The 21,817-nt window shown below is 40.5% G+C and overlaps 1 protein-coding gene across 3 annotated transcripts in view; it reads right to left on the bottom strand.

The window, feature by feature from the left end:
* LOC109871724 (sodium- and chloride-dependent glycine transporter 1) overlaps window positions 1-21,817 on the bottom strand; it is an 84,034-nt gene that overhangs the window by 52,313 nt on the left and 9,904 nt on the right. For all 3 annotated transcript variants that reach the window (XM_020462690.2, XM_020462691.2, XM_020462693.2), the window contains exon 2: window positions 1,107-1,364. Coding sequence is in view for 1 of the 3 variants with exons in the window: in XM_020462693.2 (XP_020318282.1) it covers window positions 1,107-1,136 (30 nt within the window). In the remaining 2 variants the exon portion in view is untranslated. The remainder of the gene's footprint in view (window positions 1-1,106; window positions 1,365-21,817) is intronic.

Genomic DNA, 21,817 nt, shown 5'->3' with positions numbered 1-21,817 from the left:
CCAATTTCATACAAGTTATACAAACGTTTGGCTAAATTCAAGCAAGAATCTCTGAGAATCTCATTGATCAAGTACAGGTAACACCTTGTCGACTTGATAAATAGGCCTATTCTATGTCTTCAAATGATAGGCTAAACCAAAAGGATAATTCTTCACACACAGAAAAAACATTTCATTCAAATGAATGTGCTATTTAATTACTTTAACCCAATTACATACTGTATATTATCTAAAGGACCTTTCAAGTCACTAACCAGATGTTTGGTTGATATGCAAAAACATTTTATTTTTGGTATGAAACATGATTTATTTTTCAGTTACTAAAATAATTCTATATTTTAACTGGATGTAATTTGTAGTCTTTAAAGTAAACATTGGATTATCTCCCACAAACATTATAAATGTGGCACTATAACCCCAAAACATTACATTAGAATAACTATATTTCAGGGAAAATTAAGTACCCCCCAAAAATTGTGGACTACAAATTTTAAGTGGCAATAGGGCTACAGAGAGAAATTAACAGAAAACTTGGGAAATAACACAAACTTTACTTCACTACAGACCTTGATAACTGATAATATCTCATGAGAACTCCACATTAAATCATTTTGTTAAAGTTTCTACAACTAGCTAGAATTCTAACTACATTACATTTTTTTTTTAAATAATTAACAAAGCAACAAAAACAGTAGACATGTTTTTATTTCATTAGCCTACATTTTGTTAGATAGACTATAGGTCTTTCCAGTTGTCATCCAGTTAGCTGATCCTTGGTCTATAGACCACTGACCAAGTAACAAAGAGATACATGATCAACAGCATAAGGTCAACTAATGTTCAATTTCTGGGCAACAGCTGCACACTGCTATTCCTCATCATTGACAAAACAATACTGTAGCTCAAGTGTGATTTGCCACCCTTAAAGAAGAGAAGCCTCCACAAGTTATTTTACCAGTCCTAAACAAAACTCCTCTTGTCTTCCCACCAGACACTTGTGTGGCGACCTACTCCCCTCAGTCTATGACGGGGTGTGTGAGGAGATGAGTATGGGAGGGAGGGGGAAAGACTAAATAGAAATACAATAAACATAAACTTAAACTCACCAGAATCCCCGGAAACTGCTTTTCCGCCATGCTTCAGTCAGGAGCGCTTTCAAGCAGAGGGACCTCTTTCTCTTCCGTGAGGATGTAGTCTATGTCCGTGCTGCTGCTCGTCTTCTTCTGGACACCGGTATGTTTCAGTAACAGCGGCTGGCGTGCGACGTCGCCCCGTTGCTCTCTCGATTCCCTTGTCTCTGACCGTAGCTGAAGTGGCGTCTCTCCTTTGTATTAATTCTCCACTAACCCAGGAACTTTTCTTTCCTGTGAAAGGGACATGTGACAAGGAGGGGGGTGGAGGCAACACTTTTAGTTCCTTTCCCAATTTCAAACATACATTTCATCACTGGGGAAAAAACTCCCTCCCTTTCTAATGGTTGAAGACACTTGTCTTTAGCTGACCAAAGGCACCAGTGGTGAGGATGCTGATATATGCCACAGATTGGAGAGAAACTAGATTGAAATTTTCCTGAAAACTAATCGCTGAAACAATGTGCTAGTGTATGAACAGATTAGTCGACTGTTAGAGAAAAAGCTCAGACTTGTCATTGACTGCACATTGCACAACAAGTGCAGAGAGCAGTAATCGAAATGAACCCAAGAACATGGGAAGCCAACAGTGTTTAATTACTTCCCAGTATAAATTGAATTGAAATTTGATGTCTGCATTGTTCTCTTTTATTAAATTATGTGACAATGGTAAAATTGTTCAAGTCAAATACTTTACATTTGGCGCACATAGAAATCAATTACTCTCTGTATCAGGGGAAGGTGCTGTTTATCCTATAAGCTAATTAATTCCATAGGAAAATTCATTAACATTCACTAAAGCTAAAATTCACCATATTTAAATTGAATTACAGAACAATAATTAATATCATACATACAAGTGCCTTCAGAAAGTATTCATACACTTTGATTTATTCCACATTTCGTTGTGTTACAACCTGTATTCAAAATGGATTAAATATATTTTCTCTACACACAATACCCCATAATGACATGTTGAAAACATATTACATAATTTAATTGATAAGTCAATACCTTGTAGAAGCACCTTTGGTGGCGATTACAGCTGAGTCTTTTGGGGTAAGTCTCTAAGAGCTTCCAACACCTGGATTGTACAATATTATTCTTCATAAAATCCTATTTCAAATATTTTTTACATTATTTATTAAAAAAATTATCATCTTTTTAAAATTCTTCATGCTCTGTCAAGTTGATTGTTTATCATTGCTACACAGCGATTTTCAAGTCGATTTAAGTCAAAACTGTAACTTGGCCACTCATGAACATTCAATATTGTCTTGGTAAGCAATTCCAGTGTAGATTTGGCCTTTTGATTTAGGTTATTGTCCTGCTCAAAGGTGAATTTGTGTCTGTTGGAAAGCAGGATTTTGCCTGTGCTTATAGCTGTATTCCATTGATTTTTATCCTAAACAACTCGCTAGTCCTTGCCAATGACAAGCATACCCATAACATGATGCAGCAACCACCATGCTTGAACATATGAAAAGTGGTACTCAGTGATGTGTTGGATTTGCCCCAAACATAACGCTTTGTATACTTAAGTGCCTTGTTGCCAACAGGATGCATGTTTTGTAATATGTTTTATTCTGTACAGGCTTCCTTCTTTTTATTCTGTCATTAAGGTTAGTATTGTGGAAGAACTACAATGTTGTTGATCCATCTTCAGTTCTCATATCACAACCATTAAATTCTGTAATTGTTTTAAAATCACCACTGGCCTCAAGGTGAAATACATGAGCAGTTTCCTCCTCTCTGGCAACTAAGTCAGGAAGGATGCCTGTATCTTTTTAGTGACTGGGTTTATTGATACACCATCCACGGCCTAATTTATAACTTATTATGCAATTTGTGAAGCACATTTTTCTCCTGAACCTATTGAAGCTTGACGTAACAAAGTGGTTGAATACTTATTGACTCAAAACATTTCCACTTTCAATTTGTATATATTTTTTTTTATTGACACACTAAATTGTTAATACATTTTAAATTCAGGCTGTAACAAAACTAAATATGGAGAAAAAAATGGGGTGTGGATATTAGGACTGTTGCAGTGTTGCCAACGTGTTACCGCCACACTGGCAGTCATGAGTAAAAATTTTACTTGACCGAGTCACAGTAATCTCCTCTTAATACACTGGACATGAGTTGGTAGTACCCAACTTGGGGCTCTATTGTCCCTCTAACCACTCTGATATCAAGGCAAATACAATAGAAAATCACATCAAACACTTATCATCAAAACAGTAGGCCTATCATACTTTTAAAACTCACCTCACGGTGATTGGTCAATTTGAAGAAAAAAGTTCTAAAACAGGTTGAAACTGAGTGGAAAACATGTTCATTGTGGTTGTTGTTTCAAAGCCTAACACAATGAAATGGACAATGCTTTTTAAGGTGATGATGAAGTCAAAACACCCATATGCATATTAGAGTTTAAGCATGCTGTTGCGGTGACCGTATTACCGCCACACTGGCGGTCATGAGTCATGAAGGCAGTCAAATTCCACATGACCGTTTAGTCACAGTAATTAGACTTCTCCAAGCTCTGATGCTGCTGCTATTTAAATGACCAAACTTGCTAACTGCCTGGTACTCGACACTCTATTGTCCCTCTAATCACTCTGACATCAATGCAAATGTATTTTGAAAATCGAATCAAACACTTCCTGAGAGCCCATGAGCTCATGTTGCGTAACATTTCTATAGGCTATGCAATCGTGGGAGAAAACTGCTAATAAAAAGACGAGGATCCCATCACCTTTCTATAGGCTAGGCCTATGATATTTATTACTCAAAATTCCTAATATTATGCACATTGCTTATATTTACAAGAGGAGTATAGCCTGCCTGGCTGGTATGAAAATGAGCCATGGGGAAAAGCATCCTCCACGTGCTATTTAAGTGCATAGATGACATGTATTTTTTCCGCTGCCCCCGTTTCGATACAGGTGCATGATAATGGTCCATTCTAAATCAAAACAAATGTCACACATATATTATTTAGTATATGTAAAGACAAGACTAAATGAAGAATAGTCTGATGGGTGACAATATCAGCCTATCACTTGTGAATTATAAATGATCACTTGTGAATTATGCCCAGCATAAGAAACAAACATGTCAAATCAAATTGTATTTGTCACATGCAACAGGTGTAGTGTCACGTGTGTCCCTCTCCGGCCTCTAGGTCACCACCTGGACTCCATCACATCCTTGATTACCTGCCCTTTATACGTCACTCCCTTTGGTTTCTTCCCCAGTCATCGTTGTTTCTGTTTCTGTGTCATGTTGGTGTGCTGTTCATTTATTTATTAAACTTATTCACTCCCTGAACTTGCTTCCCGACTATCAGCGTACATCGTTGCAGAATGACAACTCACCAAATGGAAGCATCAGAGAGTGTTTTTTTGTTTTGTTTTGGTGTTGGATGTGATGTCGGGTCCGGGTGTCCGAACCGGAGCTACCTGGGAGGCCTCAGACGGTTTGTTGGGTTCCCATGCCTCAACGGGCCCGACGGGTTTCAATACCTCAGCGGGATCGACAGGCTCCCATGCCTCAGCGAGTTTGACAAGCTCCCATGCCTCAGCGGGTTCGACAAGCTCCCATGCCTCAGCGAGTTTGACAAGCTCCCATGCCTCAGCGAGTTTGACAAGCTCCCATGCTCAGCGAGTTCGACAAGCTCCCATGCCTCAGCGGGTTCGACAAGCTCCCATGCCTCAGCGGGTTCGACAGGCTCCCATGCATTAGCTGGTTCGACAAGCTCCCATGCATCAGCGAGTGAACAGGTTCCCATGCCTCGACCGAGGCAACCGGGGAGGTCTCAGCCGGATCATCAGGCTCTCACGCTTCAGCCGGGTTCGTCAGGTTTCTGCACCTTAGCAGAGGTGACCGGTCCGCTCCTGATCCTCGGGGTCGTCATCTTGGTCGGCGTCCGCGCATCTGGGAGGGGGTATTGTCACATGTGCTCCCTCTCCGGCCTCTAGGTCACCAGGCTGCTCGTTATGGAGCACACCTGTCACCAGCGTTATGCTCATAATGACACTCACCTGGACTCCATCACCTCCTTCATTACCTGCCCTTTATATGTCACTCTCTTTAGTTTATTCCCCAGTCATCGTCGTTTCTGTTTGTGTCATGTCGGTGCGCTGTTCACTGACTCTCAGTGTACATCGTTCCATGTAGACCTTACAGTGAAACGTTTACTTACGATCCCTTAACCGACAATGCAGTTAAGAAAATACCCCCAAAAATTAAATATACAAAAACGTTTTTTAAAATATATATAAAAAGTAGGAGATAAGAATAACTAATAATTAAAGAGAAGCAGTAAATAACAATAGTGGGGCTATATACTGGGGGTACCGGTAAAGAGTCCGTGTGCGGGGGGCACCGGTGTCAAGTTAATTGAGGTTATATGTACATGTAGGTAGAGTTATTCAAGTGACTATGCATAGATAATAACGGAGAGTAGCAGCAGCGTAGAAGGGGGGCAGCCATTTGATTAGCTGTTCAGGAGTCTTATGGATTGCGGGTAGAATCTGTTTAGAAGCCTCTTGGACCTTTTGAGGATCTGAGGATCGATGCCAAATCTTTTCAGTCTACTGAGGGGGAATAGTTTTTTTTGTGACCTCTTCACGACTGTCTTAGTGTGCTTGTACCATGTTAGTTTGTTGGTGATGTGGAAGCCAAGGAACTTGAAGCTCTCAACCTGCTCCACTACAGCCCAGTCGATGAGAATGGGGGCGTGCTCGGTCCGCCTTTTCCTGTAGTTCATGTAGCCTATCCCATAGGCATATATGTTTGATACGGTGTGTGTCACAACTAAAGCACATTAATTACAATGGGTGTAGAACCTAACTGTCATACATAAAGAGTGTGTGAGTTTCCAGTTTGGGGAAGATAATGTTGACAAAAATGAACCTTTATAATAAAAGCATGACATGTATAATTGCATTTGCGGTCTCTTTTGATAATGGTGTTTTCCACTAATGGAACATTTGCGCTTATAGACTACTACCATGTGCACATTGCTGAGCTTATAATGTGAATAAATAAACTAATAGTTTATCAACATTTTAAGCTAAATGTTCTGTTATGTTGCGTGTGGTTGTATTAATTTGTGATCTATTGTATCCCGCAACAGTCCCAGACTATGTTTGGAATATTTATTTCTTGCACAGGAATAGGTCGACTTTGTACTATGAGGGATAGTAGATTGACATAGGCTAGTGGTTTTGCTGTTTGTTAGGCCTACTCATCTTATTGGCTGACGAAAAGTACATTTCAACAGTTCTTCCAATATCTTCAATATGCACCTTGGAATTGGATACGGACACGTGCAGTTGCGTCCTGGATGTGTCTGACTTGTAGCCTGTGAGAACGACCCAATCAGGTAATGGAGAGCCATGTGAGTGAGAGATGCTTTAGATTGCGCTTTGGATTACATTGAGAATAGTCTTATAGGTGAAAATATGATCACTTGATGAGCAAACAGCGTGTGCAGCCTGAGGCAAGGAAGTTTTTTTCAAATCATTTTTCAAATCAATAGCCTATCGTGCAGTCCATATATGATTTCACTTCTAAGTAATTCTAAGGTTTGTATCATTCACAACTAAAATTGACAGAAAACTCAATCTAGCATATAGGACCTGTTTCAAATTATCACTTTAACGCTCAACTTTCATGCACTTCATATGCGCACTCGCTACAGAATGGGAAAAACATCCTTTCTATTTTATTCAGTTAAGTTCAATTATATTCTTCTTACTATAAAATCATATAATATAAAAATACATATCTTATCTCCTAAATTTACACGCCTACAGCTTATGGCATGGCGCTTAGCCAGAAAACATACAGTAGGACAACTCATATTCTGTCCTTCTGAAATAACTTTTCTTCATATCATGTTTCTTTAAACCTCCCTAAAATAAATCATGGATTTATTGTGATGGTGTACAGTATATCATTTTTTATTTTTTTTAAATATAGATGCTCCAAAGGTGTGCAATCAGTGGCTTGTAAGCATGGAGCCCTGGAATTGCTAAACGTGTTTATGTTAATTAAAGGTCCATTTCCATGAGACCGGCAGGCTTTTGCATGACAACAACCAGCTGACAAAATGTCATGACCGCCACAGCAGTAGTAAATACTTTCTGAAGGCACTGTACAAGATAATACAATGTAACTAGGTATGATTACACCATTTAAAAAAAGGCTTCCTTCCAGGAGTCAATTATGGGCATTACAAAACTATTATGCCTATTTATTCTAAGGGCGGGAAAGTACAATGACACAATGCCCTTTGAACATATTTAGGATGATCTATATCTTTTGACATATTGGTTTCCTGACCCTAGAAGCAGTCTATGGATAAGGTATAACAGCAATCCATGCTCATCATGCTCAAAACATCTGTAGGAGACTGTTGAGCTTCTCAATACATTTTTGATACTTTCGGATGATTTGGACATGATGCGCAAAAAATTCTAATATCGGTCCCATGACTTGAACGGGATTTGTACCACAAATGCATGTATTTTCTTTTTTTATACTTTTATTGAATCTTTATTTAACTAGGCAAGTCAGTTAAGAACACATTCTTATTTACAATGACGGCCTACACCGGCCAAACCCGGACGACGCTGGGCCAATTGTGCGCCGCCCTATGGGACTCCCAATCACAGCCGGTTGTGATGCAAACTGGATTAGGGTGTCTTTAGTGGGTGTCTGTAGTGACGCCTCTAGCACGGAGATGTAGTGCCTTAGACTGCTGCGCCACTCGGGAGCCCCAACAGTTAGCTTTTGATAAACTGTTGCTTAAAAGTTAGCATGTGGGACCCGTGCCAGGGACTGCTTAGACGGTAACAAAATCGATGTGTCATTCTGTAACTTGGGTAAACTCTCTCTTTATCATCTTTAGCATCAATATGTTGGGAGTCGGTTGACCTGACATCCCACAGTGTGTTAGGATTAATGATGTACATTGAGTGTACAAGACATTAGGAACAAACACCTTCCTAATATTGAGTTGCACCCCCTTTGGCCCTCAGAACAGCCTCAATTCATCAGAGTCCATACTCTACAAGGTGATGAAAGCGTTCCCCAGGGATGCTGGTCCATGTTGACTCCAATGCTTCCCACAGTTGTGTCAAGTTGGCTGGATGTCCTTTGGGTAGTGGACCATTCTTGGTACACACGGGAAACTGTTGAGCATGAAAAAAACAGTAGCGTTACAGTTCTTGACACAAACCGGTGAGCCTGGCACCTACTATCATACCCCGTTCAAAGGCACTTAAATCCTGTCTGGCCCATTCACCCCCTGAATGGCACTCATACACAGTCCAAGTCTCAATTGTCTCAAGACTTAAGAATCCTTCTTTAACCTGTCTCCTCCTTTCATCTACAGTGATTGAAGTGAATCTAACAAGTGACATCAATAAGGGATCATAGATTTCACCTGGATTCACCTGGTCACTAAAGGGCAGGTGTTCTTCATGTTGTGAACACTCAGTGTGTAGCTCCCATTCCAATGTAACACACAGAATAATTAAACATGCCAAACATGTTAAATAGTTAAGTTGATGCAACAAGAAAAATAAAACTAGGTTAAAAGCCAAGTCTTACCGTCACAGAAGGAGCAATTCCCCTCAAAGATAGAACAGGCTTTGGGTTTTACTAGACAGTGTTGGCTTTCAAAGGAGCTACTAGATAAGATGGCCTCAGCAATGAATAACTAACTGGTCTGCAGAGTGGACCAACACCCCATCCCATGCACTCCACTCAGTCAGTTCTGTTCATTTCCCTCAGGTCTGCTCTAGTAGTATGTATAGCACATATGAGTTTTGCTCCACCCCTGGGAGGAGTGAAAGTGAGTTATTGGTGGAAAATTACAGGTCTCTTCTCCTTCCCTTTTTTGTGTTCTCAATTTCAATACCCATTTCCTAGAATGAGTATGTCCAAATAATGTATTCATTTCTTTGTGTAGTCTATACGACTGTGGAGAAAGGTGGGCCCTTGAATATTTTGGTACACCTACTGGAGAGCTCTTCTTTGTCTACACCTATTCAGCATCATTCACACCAATGTTCCCTTAGAAGAAATTCAGCCCTGACTAAATTTCAGGTCTGCTGAGCGCAAACTTGAACGTTGTGAAAATTCTGTGCAACTTCCAGTGTGTGTTTAATGTGAACTCTGAGGCTGTACCCACTTTAAGTTACTAGAGACTTTTGAAAAAAACCTGTTTCCACTTGTTCTTCAGACAAGGAGGTGATTGAAAATGTTGTGTCGTTTGATGCAAGAAACCCCTTTACAAAATAAAATGTATTATTATTCCATACCATTATTACAGAGAATCAGACAAATTATGCTAACTTCTGCCTATTGGCTACTTAGCGTATTCAATCCTGTCTCAAAATAAAACACTGCCCCTTTAAGACCTGACTCACTTTTCACAGATGTCTAGAAATGTACACGTTTTGTGTTCTTGTAAGAAGCAATCACTCACCCATTGCTGACTTCAAATGATCTATAACTGGGCTAATAACTCACTAACTAGCAAAGGATATGAACAAATGTAACTCTGGCTTTGATACAGTAGTGGTGCATGGATAAAATTCACTGGGGAAGCCATATTACAACCTATGTGTTGTGTTAATTGCAGTGTTTGCTCTATAACCTGTTAGTATAACCTGACCGTGATATACAGTGCCTTCAGAAAGTATTCAGACACTTCTAAAATATATATATATATTTTTTCAATTCTTAGCAATCTACACACAATACCCTAAATGACAAAGACAAAACAGGTAAAGAATTTCTGCACATTTTGTAAAAATAATAAACAAAAATATATTTCTACATAAGAATTTAGACCCTGTGCTATGAGACTCAAAATTTTGCTAAGGTTCATCCTGTTTCCATTTATCATCCTTGAGATATTTAAAAAAAAATCCTTGGAGTCCATCTGTGGTAAATTCAATTGATTGGACATGATTTGGAAAGGATTTGAAAAATAAAACAAGTCATGAGGTCGAAGGAATTGTCCATAGAGTTCCAAAACAGGATTGTGTCAAGACACAGATCTGGGGAAGGGTACCAAAGTATTTCTGCAGCATTGAAGGTCCCCAAGGACACATCATTCTTAAGTGGAAGAAGTTTGGAACCAAGACTCTTCCTAGAGCTGGCCACCCGGCCAAACTGAGCAATCAGCAATGCGGTAGGTAAAAGTGTAGGAAAGGATGAAACAGCGTCTGTGCCACCAGTAAGTACAGATAGTAGTATAAATCACTGCACACTCCCTGCACACTCCCCGCAGCCAGACAACTTTCTCATGGCTTCTGGAGGGAAATGCTATAGGAATGCTCAACCGGTTTTCCCCATTAAGCAGCGAGTCGGAGTCAGAGGCCGAGCATTCTCTTGTCTCTACTCCTCCCGTTACGGGGTCTGAGACGCCGAAGCCTCCCACCATTAGCTCTGACAAATAGAAAACCCAAGTCATTGGCGACTCAATTACCCGTAGTATTAGACTTAAAACGAATCATCCAGCGATCATACACTGTTTACCAGGGGGCAGGGCTACTGACGTTAAGGCTAATCTGAAGATGGTGCTGGCTAAAGCTAAAACTGGCGAGTGTAGAGAGTATAGGGATGTTGTTATCCACGTATGTTTACCAACGATGTTAGGATGAAACAGTCAGAGGTCACCAAGCGCAACATAGCTTCAGTGTGTAAATCAGCTAGAAAGATGTGTCGGCATCGAGTAATTGTCTCTGGCCCCCTCCCTGTTAGGGGGAGTGGTGAGCTCTACAGTAGTCTCACAACTCATTCGCTGGTTGAATACTGTTTTCTGCCCCTCCCAAAATTTGTTGCGATTGCAAACACATTCTTTTGGAGAGATTGGAAACCCAAATTGGTCTACACGGACAAGTTCTGGCCTGGTTCAGATCTTATCTGTCGGAAAGATATCAGTTTGTCTCTGTGGATGGTTTGTCCTCTGACAAATCAACTGTAAATTTCGGTGTTCCTCAAGGTTCCGTTTTAGGACCACTTTAGTTTTCACTGTATATTTTACCTCTTGGTGATGTCATTCGGAAACATAATGTTAACTTTCACTGCTATGCGGATGACACACAGCTGTACATTTTGATGAAACATAGTGAAGCCCCAAAATTGCCCTCACTGGAAGCCTGTGTTTCAACATAAGGAAGTGGATGGCTGCAAATGTTCTATTTTTAAACTCAGAAAAAACAGAGATGCTTGTTCTAGGTCCCAAGAAACAAAGAGATCTTCTGTTGAATCTGACAATTAATCTTGATGGTTGTACAGTCATCTCAAATGAAACTGTGAAGGACCTCGGCATTACTCTGGACCCCGATCTCTCTTTTGACGAACATATCAACACTGTTTCAAGGACAGCTTTTTTCCATCTACGTAAAATTGCAAAAATCAGAAACTGTCTGTCCAAAAATGATGCAGAAAAATGTATCTATGCTTTTGTCACTTCTAGATTAGACTACTGCAATGCTCTACTTTCCGGATACCCGGATAAAGCACTAAATAAACTTCATTTAGTGCTAAACACGGCTGCTAGAATCTTCCTGTTAAGGCAAGGGCTGATTTCAAGGTTTTACTGCTAACCTACAAAACATTACTTGGGCTTGCTCCTACCTATCTTTCTGATTTGGTCCTGCTGTACATACCTACATGTACACTACGGTCACAAGACGCAGGCCTCCATACTGTCCCTTGAATTCCTAAACAAATAGCTGGATGCAGGGCTTTCTCCTATAGAGCTCAATTTTTATAGAATGGTCTGCATACCCATGTGAGAGACGCAGACTCGATCTCAACCTTTAAGTCTTTAGTGAAGACTCATCTAGATCCTATGATTGAGTTTAGTCTGCCCCAGGAGTGTAAAGGTGAATGGAAAGGCACTGGAGCAACGAACCGCCCTTGCTGTCTCTGCCTGGCCAGTTCCCCTCTCTCCACTGGGACTGGGGGTCTCTCTCTCTCTCTCTCTCTCTCTCTCTCTCTCTCTCTCTCTCTCTCTCTCTCTAACATACAATCTGTAGAAATTATTAGAATAGAAAGGTTCAGAACTTTTGTGAAACATCTGGAAACAGTGGAAAAATATATGGCAGCTAGAAATCAAAACTGGATGGTCTTCAGAGATAGATGGGAGTGGTTGAGGGTAGCTGAAGGCTGGGACTAAAAACAAACAAAATATAACGAATGCAAAATATACTGTATCCGTAAAATGTATATAGTATGTATAAACTGGAAGTAGAAGCTTAAGTATTGTTGTTAATTACTCCAATTAGCAGAGGGGTGGTAGGGTTAGGGGCAAATAATAAAGATAGAACAAAAATATATGGGGGATTGGAAATGATGCAGACAATTACATTGATAGAAGCCACAATCTCCAATATTATAGCTGATCTGCTCCTGAAAAATAAAATTCAAATAGCTTGATGACGAGTTAGTTATTTGAATCCGCTGTATTTCAGTCAGCTTGAATCACATGCAGCAAATATTGTGCATTAACATTGATGAAGGAGTGAACAGCACACAACTTACAGGAACAACTTGTTGGTCAATTTCCTGATATGCCGGCTCAAAACAAAGCAGAGAATGTTGAATGAATGAACGTGTGCCACATTTTGGTGCTTTTATCACAAACTGAATGTTTATTACGCTTAGGCACCCAACTATTGAGGAATAGCCGTTCGAGAGGTGGTGCTGTTAACTCTATTCAATCATGTTAAAGCATTCAAAGTCCTGTGGACAGTTTGGATGCCCTCATGTGTTCTCAGTCAAGATAGATATGCTACCCAGTTATTGTTGCCAAACAAATGGATCTAAAAGTGGTGTTACATATTATCCAGATATGCTCTTCGAATTGAGGCCCAATCACTTGATGCACAATCACACTACAATAATATATTCTAACGACAATGAGATCATTATTGGCTTTGGCAGGGATTACAGAAGAAATGGGTAAAACATGCATGCGGATGTCTGCCATAACATCAAACAGATTAATTCATACAATGGCTTTCTTCAGTCGACAGGTCCTAAAACTCACTTGGCCCTTGTCCTTTAGCCTCTTTGTGGTCAATTTTAGGCTAAGTGGTGTTAGTTGAACTCCAATTCCACTACTCCTATCCTAAGCAATGGCAGGATAATGGGCCTAGGAATTGCCAGGGACCTCACAATATGATAATATCACAATACTTAGGTGTCAATGCGATATGTATTGCGATTATCACGATTCTGTATGTATTGCGATTCGACAATGTGATTTTACTGCATATTACTCATTATATGTCTGAAAGAGACGACAGACCATTAGAACATTTGTTTTAAAGCAGGTACAGCCGACTACCGCTAGCTAACGCGATCTATAATTTAAAAATAATAAAAATAATCAATACTTAATATTGCAATATGTAACTGTATAGATATTTCCCTCATCACTACAGGACAAGCAGTAATAACAATCTTCTATGGTAAGATTGGCCTCCTCCTACTGTCTCTGTTGCTACATGATACTACACCTCCTCACATGCCCTCCACCCTATAGATAGCACTGGGGGCTCACACTACAGTTCCTCACTGCTGCTTGTTGGGCTAGTCCCATGGCACTTTCTGCTTAGTCTCGAAAACCCGATCCTAGGCAACACAGTGATTAGGGTCTGGTTTCAATGATGGACTCTTTTGGCATAGAGGAACTACATCACTGCGTACAATGATAAGGGGGGAGGGGGGGATCAGGGCTCTCCCAACAAATACCAAGGCAGCCATCCAGCCGGTTACAATTCAAAAACAAAGTTTGCGCGCAAAACCTTTGCAGTGGTTTTAGTTAAGGTAGTTGATGCCAACTAGCCACTTGCAAACAGCACACATTAAAAATAACTTCTGTGATCTCCATCAAGCTAGCTAATTTTTTATTTATTTATTTAACCTTTATTTAACCAGGTAGGCTAGTTGAGAACAAGTTCTCATTTGCAACTGCGACCTGGCCAAGATAAAGCATAGCAGTGTGAGCAGACAACAAAGAGTTACACATGGAGTAAACAATTAACAAGTCAATAACACAGTAGAAAACAAAGGGGGAGTCTATATACAATGTGTGCAGAAGGCATGAGGAGGTAGGCAAATAATTACAATTTTGCAGATTAACACTGGAGTGATGAATGATCAGATGGTCATGTACAGGTAGAGATATTGGTGTGCAAAAGAGCAGAAAAGTAAATAAATAAAAACAGTATGGGGATGAGGTAGGTGAAAAAGGGTGGGCTATTTACCAATAGACTATGTACAGCTGCAGCGATCGGTTAGCTGCTCAGATAGCAGATGTTTGAAGTTGGTGAGGGAGATAAAAGTCTCCAACTTCAGCGATTTTTGCAATTCGTTCCAGTCACAGGCAGCAGAGTACTGGAACGAAAGGCGGCCAAATGAGGTGTTGGCTTTAGGGATGATCAGTGAGATACACCTGCTGGAGCGCGTGCTACGGATGGGTGTTGCCATCGTGACCAGTGAGCTGAGATAAGGCGGAGCTTTACCTAGCATGGACTTGTAGATGACCTGGAGCCAGTGGGTCTGGCGACGAATATGTAGCGAAGGCCAGCCGACTAGAGCATACAAGTCGCAGTGGTGGGTGGTATAAGGTGCTTTAGTGACAAAACGGATGGCACTGTGATAAACTGCATCCAGTTTGCTGAGTAGAGTGTTGGAAGCCATTTTGTAGATGACATCGCCGAAGTCGAGGATCGGTAGGATAGTCAGTTTTACTAGGGTAAGCTTGGCGGCGTGAGTGAAGGAAGCTTTGTTGCGGAATAGAAAGCCGACTCTTGATTTGATTTTCGATTGGAGATGTTTGATATGAGTCTGGAAGGAGAGTTTGCAGTCTAGCCAGACACCTAGGTACTTATAGACGTCCACATATTCTAGGTCGGAACCATCCAGGGTGGTGATGCTAGTCGGGCATGCGGGTGCAGGCAGCGACCGGTTGAAAAGCATGCATTTGGTTTTACTAGCGTTTAAGAGCAGTTGGAGGCCACGGAAGGAGTGTTGTATGGCATTGAAGCTTGTTTGGAGGTTAGATAGCACAGTGTCCAAAGACGGGCCGAAAGTATATAGAATGGTGTCGTCTGCGTAGAGGTGGATCAGGGAATCGCCCGCAGCAAGAGCAACATCATTGATATACACAGAGAAAAGAGTCGGCCCGAGAATTGAACCCTGTGGCACCCCCATAGAGACTGCCAGAGGACCAGACAGCATGCCCTCCGATTTGACGCACTGAACTCTGTCTGCAAAGTAATTGGTGAACCAGGCAAGGCAGTAATATTCTGCATTTTATTCCAGCGGATAAAGTAGCGACGTAGGAAGTGACGTAGGTTCTCTATGCCAAAAGAGTCCATCATTGAAACCAGACCGTGGTCACTGTGTTGCCTAGGATTGCGTTTTTACCCCTCCTGAGGGAGTTTACTAAAACCAAATTGAACCAGCTAAGTGTGAAATTGGGAAAGACACATTCTAGAAACAATTTCTTGAAGTTATTAGCATGGTATTTACTGGCATTAGGCCAGTAAATACTATGTTTACGGAGCACCACACACCCCACTACTACACCAGGCACAGCCAGATACGGGCTAGGCCTAGTGTCAGCCTCATTGAATTTCACTATTCTGGGGTTTCCGGTTTCTGCTAAGGATGATTGGCTGCAAAGCATATTCTCTTTGGATTGTTTCCTTTGCAATGGGTGAAAACAAAATACAAGCTCATTTCAGTCCAACTAACAATAAGGCAATCTCAAAATAGACACACTAAATATTGGCTAAGAGGGTAAAACAGGAGCAAGAGCCATAACTTTGATGAGGACGAGTGGAAATGTGCAGAATCAATCTGAATCTACTGTATGACAGAGTTTATTCAAGTAAACAGAAGCTTGAGGTAACCTATGAATAACCCCAACTGAGACTGACATAGACACAGGTTGGTACATGCTCGAACTGTACATTGGCATTGACTTACAGCATGATCAAGAAGCATCCAAACTCATGGAACAATGTAAAGGTATCTGTTCAGCTGAGAAATTAATGTAGCCTTTATAGATATAGATATATATACAATGTTTTTTTGTTGTGGTATAAGAGGTACAACAAACATTTAGATGTTATTCAACAAAGAATAATGGGTTACATAAACAAGATGGAAATGTCAGATTCAGGCCATGCGGGTAGGGGTGGTTAAATTAGCTATTGTGGAATGAACAGTGATGACATACAAAGATCTCTTTGTGAACTCCTTCTACGCCAGACATTCTAGCCAAATGCTGCTGAGAATGCTGTGAATGCTGTGAATGTGGAATCTTTTTTCAAGGCCATAATCTCTGCTACCATCTACGGGCCCTCCATGCACTGAACACCCCACACGTGCACAGAAGCACACACACAAGCACACACACACACACACACACACACACACACACACACACACACACACACACACACACACACACACACACACACACACACAGAAGCACGTGCACACGTGCGCTAGGCCAGTCCTGGTTAATCTTTTCACTGGATTAGTGGAATAAGGCCGTGGCCCAGTAATGGGCACTGACTGTATTGTTGATATATCACTGGGAACTGTGTCTGTGAGTGGTAGGTGCAGATTTTTACAACCCACCTCAGGAGGATCAAACTTAAGTCAGAACTGCCTCCTGTGGTTACTGCTGGGGGGTTGTTCTTAAGAGCTAGGGTAACGTAGTGGCTTGATGTCAGACTGGAACCTAGCAAATATTGACCTCAATACTGACAAACCACTTATGCTGAGTTTAGACGAGGTGTGCAAAAAACATCAAACCAGTCGTTATAGCAGGACAAGAAAGCAAGAAAGAGGGTGACAGGAAGCAAGGCAGCACGACAGTATGCGTTGCTATGGTGATTTCAGTAAACAAACAAATATTTGAATTCTGGAGGAAAGTTCCGTCTACCGTGGTGCCTGACAGTATTCACCGCCAGCCTCAACGGCATTTACCGTCGTGCTCTGATTGAAAACAATGACATCCGGTTTGCTGTGTACCTCGTACCATCTAAAAGCATTAGAGATCGGAACACTTAAACTGATAGTGGCTGACGTGGTGGCTGACGGCAAGCAGTACCAGAACGCCAAGTCAAGGTCCAAAAGACTCCTAAACAGCTAATCAAATGGCTACCCAGACTATTGCATTGCCCCCCCCCCTAACAATACTGAATGAACACTTATTTTAACTTATGATACATCAATAATACATCAATAATATAATACATCAATAATATCAATTTAGCCTCAAATAAATAATGAAACAATGAAACATGTTCAATTTGATTTAAATAATGCAAAAACAAAGTGTTGGAGAAGAAAGTAAAAGTGCAATATGTGCCATGTAAGAAAGCTAACGTTTAAGTTCCTTGCGCAGAACATGAGAACATATGAAAGCTGGTAGTTCCTTTTAACATAATTCTTCAGTATTCCCAGGTAAGAAGTTTTAGGTTGTAGTTATTATAGGAATTATAGGACTATTTCTCTCTATACCATTTGTATTTCATATACCTTTGACTATTGGATGTTCTTATAGGCACTTTAGTATTGCCAGTGTAACAGTATAGCTTCCATCCCTCTCCTCGCCGCTACCTGGGCTCGAACCAGGAACACATCGACAACAGCAACCCTCGAAGCAGCGTTACCCATGCAGAGCAAGGGGAACAACTACTCCCAAGTCTCAGAGCGAGTGACATTTGAAACGCTATTAGCACGCACCCCGCTAACCATTTCACATCGGTTACGCCAGCCTAATCTCGGGAGTTGATAGGCTTGAAGTCATAAATGCTTGAAGCGCAATGCTTGAAGCACAGCGAAGAGCTGCTGGCAAAACGCACGAAAGTGCTGTTTGAATGAATGCTTACGAGCCTGCTGGTGCCTACCATCGCTCAGTCAGACTGCTCTATCAAATCATAGACTTAATTATAATATAATAGAAATACGAGCCTTAGGTCATTAATATGGTCGAATCTGGAAACTATAATTTTGAAAACAAAACGTTTATTCTTTCAGTGAAGTGCAGAACCGTTCCGTATTTTATCTAATGGGTGGCATCCCTAAGTCCAAATATTCCTGTTACATTGCATAACATTCAATGTTATGTCATAATTACGTAACATTCTGGCAAATTAGTTCGCAATGAGTCAGGCGGCCCAAACTGTTGCATATACCCTGACTCTGCGTGCAATGAACGCAAGAGAAGTGACACAATTTCTGTCACACCCTGACCATAGTTTGCTTTGTATTTTTCTATGTTTTGGTTGGTCAGGGTGTGATCTGAGTGGGCATTCTATGTTGGATGTCTTGTTTGTCTATTTCTATGTCTGGCCTGATATGGTTCTCAATCAGAGGCAGGTGTTAGTCATTGTCTCTGATTGGGAACCATATTTAGGTAGCCTGGGTTTCACTGTGTGTTTGTGGGTGATTGTTCCTGTCTCTGTGTTTTGCACCAGATAGGACTGTTTTAGGTTTTCCACGTTTGTTGTTTTGTTAGTTTATTTGTGTACAGTTTCTTTATTAAAGTACAATGAATAACAACCATGCTGCATTTTGGTCCGCCTCTACTTCACCTAAAGAAAACCCTTACAATTTCACCTGGTTAATGTTGCCTGCTAACCTGGATTTCTTTTAGCTAAATATGCAGGTTTAAAAATATATACTTCTGTGTATTGATTTTAAGAAAGGCATTGATGTTTATGGTTAGGTACACGTTGGAGCAACGACAGTCCTTTTTCGCAAATGCGCACCGCATCGATTATATGCAACGCAGGACACGCTAGATAAACTAGTAATATAATCAACCATGTGTAGTTATAACTAGTGATTATGATAGATTGATAGATTGTTTTTTATAAGTTTAATGCTAGCTAGCAACTTACCTTGGCTTCTTACTGCATTCGCGTAACAGGCAGGCTCCTCGTGAGGCAGGTGGTTAAAGCGTTGGACTAGTTAACCGTAAGGTTGCAAGATTGAATCCCTGAGCTGACAAGGTAAACATCTGTCGTTCTGCCCCTGAACAAGGCAGTTAACCCACCGTTCCTAGGCCGTCATTGAAAATACTTGCCTAGTTAAATAAAGGTGATTATTTATTTTTTTTAATAAAAAAAAATAGAGGTTCCAATTTCGATCAGATAACCTGTTACAGGTTATCCACCAACCAACTGCCAGTCCAGCGGAAAAGTAAAGTCAATTCCCCACTGTCCATTTAGGTTTTTCGCTACCACACAGTTATGAAAGTTGTAGTTTGAATCTAACCTCAGTAACTGCTAATAACCTAAGATCTGTGTGAGTCACCTGAATTTGGACAGCCATGGGTGAGTAATTACTCTGTAATTGAGTCGGTGGGGTTTCGGGCAAATTCCCCTGCATTCCACTAGTTCACTCAACCAATGAGAACATTAACATATTATTGCCATAAAATATCAAATCAATACAAACAGAAGAGGCAGGACAGATAATTCAAAAGTTTGATTTTAGATCTGATGAGGGTAGGCCGATCATTTCATACCAGCATGAATGACGATAAAAATGCCCAAAAAATATGCAATTATTGGCCAGCAAAACATGTTGAACAACATAGTATCGTGATAGCACGGGGATGAAACTTCACAGTGGCATAGCATCCTGTTCCATACTTGTTCCAGGTTTTTTTTTAAATGCGATGCGCATGTGCTACACAAAAAAACCTGTCACTGATATTCACACTTCTACTCAATACAACACATATGGCATTTAACTTCCCACTGTTCACTGTATAACAGAATACTGCATATAATGGCAAAGGCCTACCTATTTGAAAAGGCCTACCTGTGATTTGGCTGGAGGAATGGCAGAAATAATATACATGCCATTGTGTCAGTAAGAGGAAATCTCACACACCTACTCATTCAAGGGTTTTTCTGAATTTGTTTATTATTTTCTACATTTCAAAATAATAGTGAAGACATCAAAACTATGAAATAACACACTCTTCGCATTCTCTCTAACAGCTTCATGAGGTAGTCACCTGGAATGAGTAGGTGTGTCCAAACGTTTGACTGTATACTGTATATAAAGTGTAAAATTGAATCAACTCTATATCTGACATGGTACAGGTGTCTCCTTTTTTAAGCCCAGAACCATGTGTGTAACGTGTATACTTTTGTTTTCGAAGTAGATTTGTTTAAGACTACCAACAATCCCTTTGTGTGACCCTGATTTAGATCACTGCAGTAAAAGGTTAAACACATTAGGCACCAAACAGAATGTAAGGAGCACCCGAAAGAGATCGATTTCTGTTTAGGCTTACATTAGGCCTATATAGTTATACAGGGATTAAACGATACCATGTATCAACTTTGCTCGCTCTGCGCGCTTCTCCAATGTGTCAAATGTACAAATTTAACATCGGGAGACTGATCAGGGTCTCCAACTCCACATTTGAAAAGCTGATGGAATAGATGTGCATGAAGAGCAGACGGAGAGAGGCACAGGTGAGTGATGGCTGGAAGGGGATGTTAGCTGGCAGATTACAGCTGCCACATGTGATATGTGCATGAAAGTGAAGTGGACATTATTGAACAGGCACATACAAGAGAAGAGTTGCTGTTGCTTAAAAAAAAGTAACAGGATTTATAAAAAGTACATTATAAACATTTTATAACAGCCGCCAGCAGGTTTGTTAGATCGGTCTGGCTGAAAAATGTTGTAGTATCGTATGAAACAATCATTAGTAGCCAACATACACACATACTAAATAATATATGTAAAGACAAGATTAATAAATCAAGAATAGTGTGATGGGTATAGTGTGATGCCGATATTAGTGTGATGACAATATTAGCCTATCACTTATGAATGATGCCCTGCATAAGGCAAGAAATAAATACTTTTTTTGCCAACTTTTTCAAATCATAGTCCCACACCTCATGTAGCCCATCCCATAGGCCTATATGTTTGATAAGGTTTGTTTCACAACTAAAGTGACCAAATAACTTCTTAAAATGAAGCACATTAATCTGCTTTACAAGGGGTGTAGAGCCTAACTGTCATACATAAAGAGTGTGTGAGTTTCAAGTTTGGGGTAGATAATTTTCACCATAAAAATGCACCTTTAAAATAAAAGCATTACATGCAAAATTGCAATTGCGGTCTCTTTTGATAATGGTGTTTTCCACTAATGGAACATTCACGCATAAAGACTACTACCATGTGCACATTGCTGAGCTTATCATGTGAATAAATAAACTAATAGTTTATCAACATTTAAAGCTAAACGTTCTAATCTGTTGCGTCAGCCACAATGCTTTTTTTATGCTAGTGGTTGTATTCATTTGGGATCTATTGCATCCCACAATAGTCTCTATTGCATCCCACAATAGTCTTTATTGCATCCCACAATAGTCTCTATTGCATCCCACAATAGTCCCAGACTATGTTTGGAATATTTGTTTCACGCACAGAATAGGTCAACTTTTGTACTATATGGGGGATAGTAGACTGACATTGACACATTTTGCTGTTCGTTAGGCCTACTCATCTTGTTGGCTGACGAAAAGTACATGTGGACAGTTCAATATGCACCTCGGAATTGTATAAGGACACGCGCAGTTGCGTCC

This window comes from Oncorhynchus kisutch, linkage group LG27 (assembly GCF_002021735.2).
Source record: "Oncorhynchus kisutch isolate 150728-3 linkage group LG27, Okis_V2, whole genome shotgun sequence".
Lineage (NCBI taxonomy): Eukaryota > Metazoa > Chordata > Actinopteri > Salmoniformes > Salmonidae > Oncorhynchus > Oncorhynchus kisutch.
The sequence above is the reverse complement of the archived record's forward strand: the minus strand, read 5'-3'. Positions and strand labels throughout refer to the sequence as shown.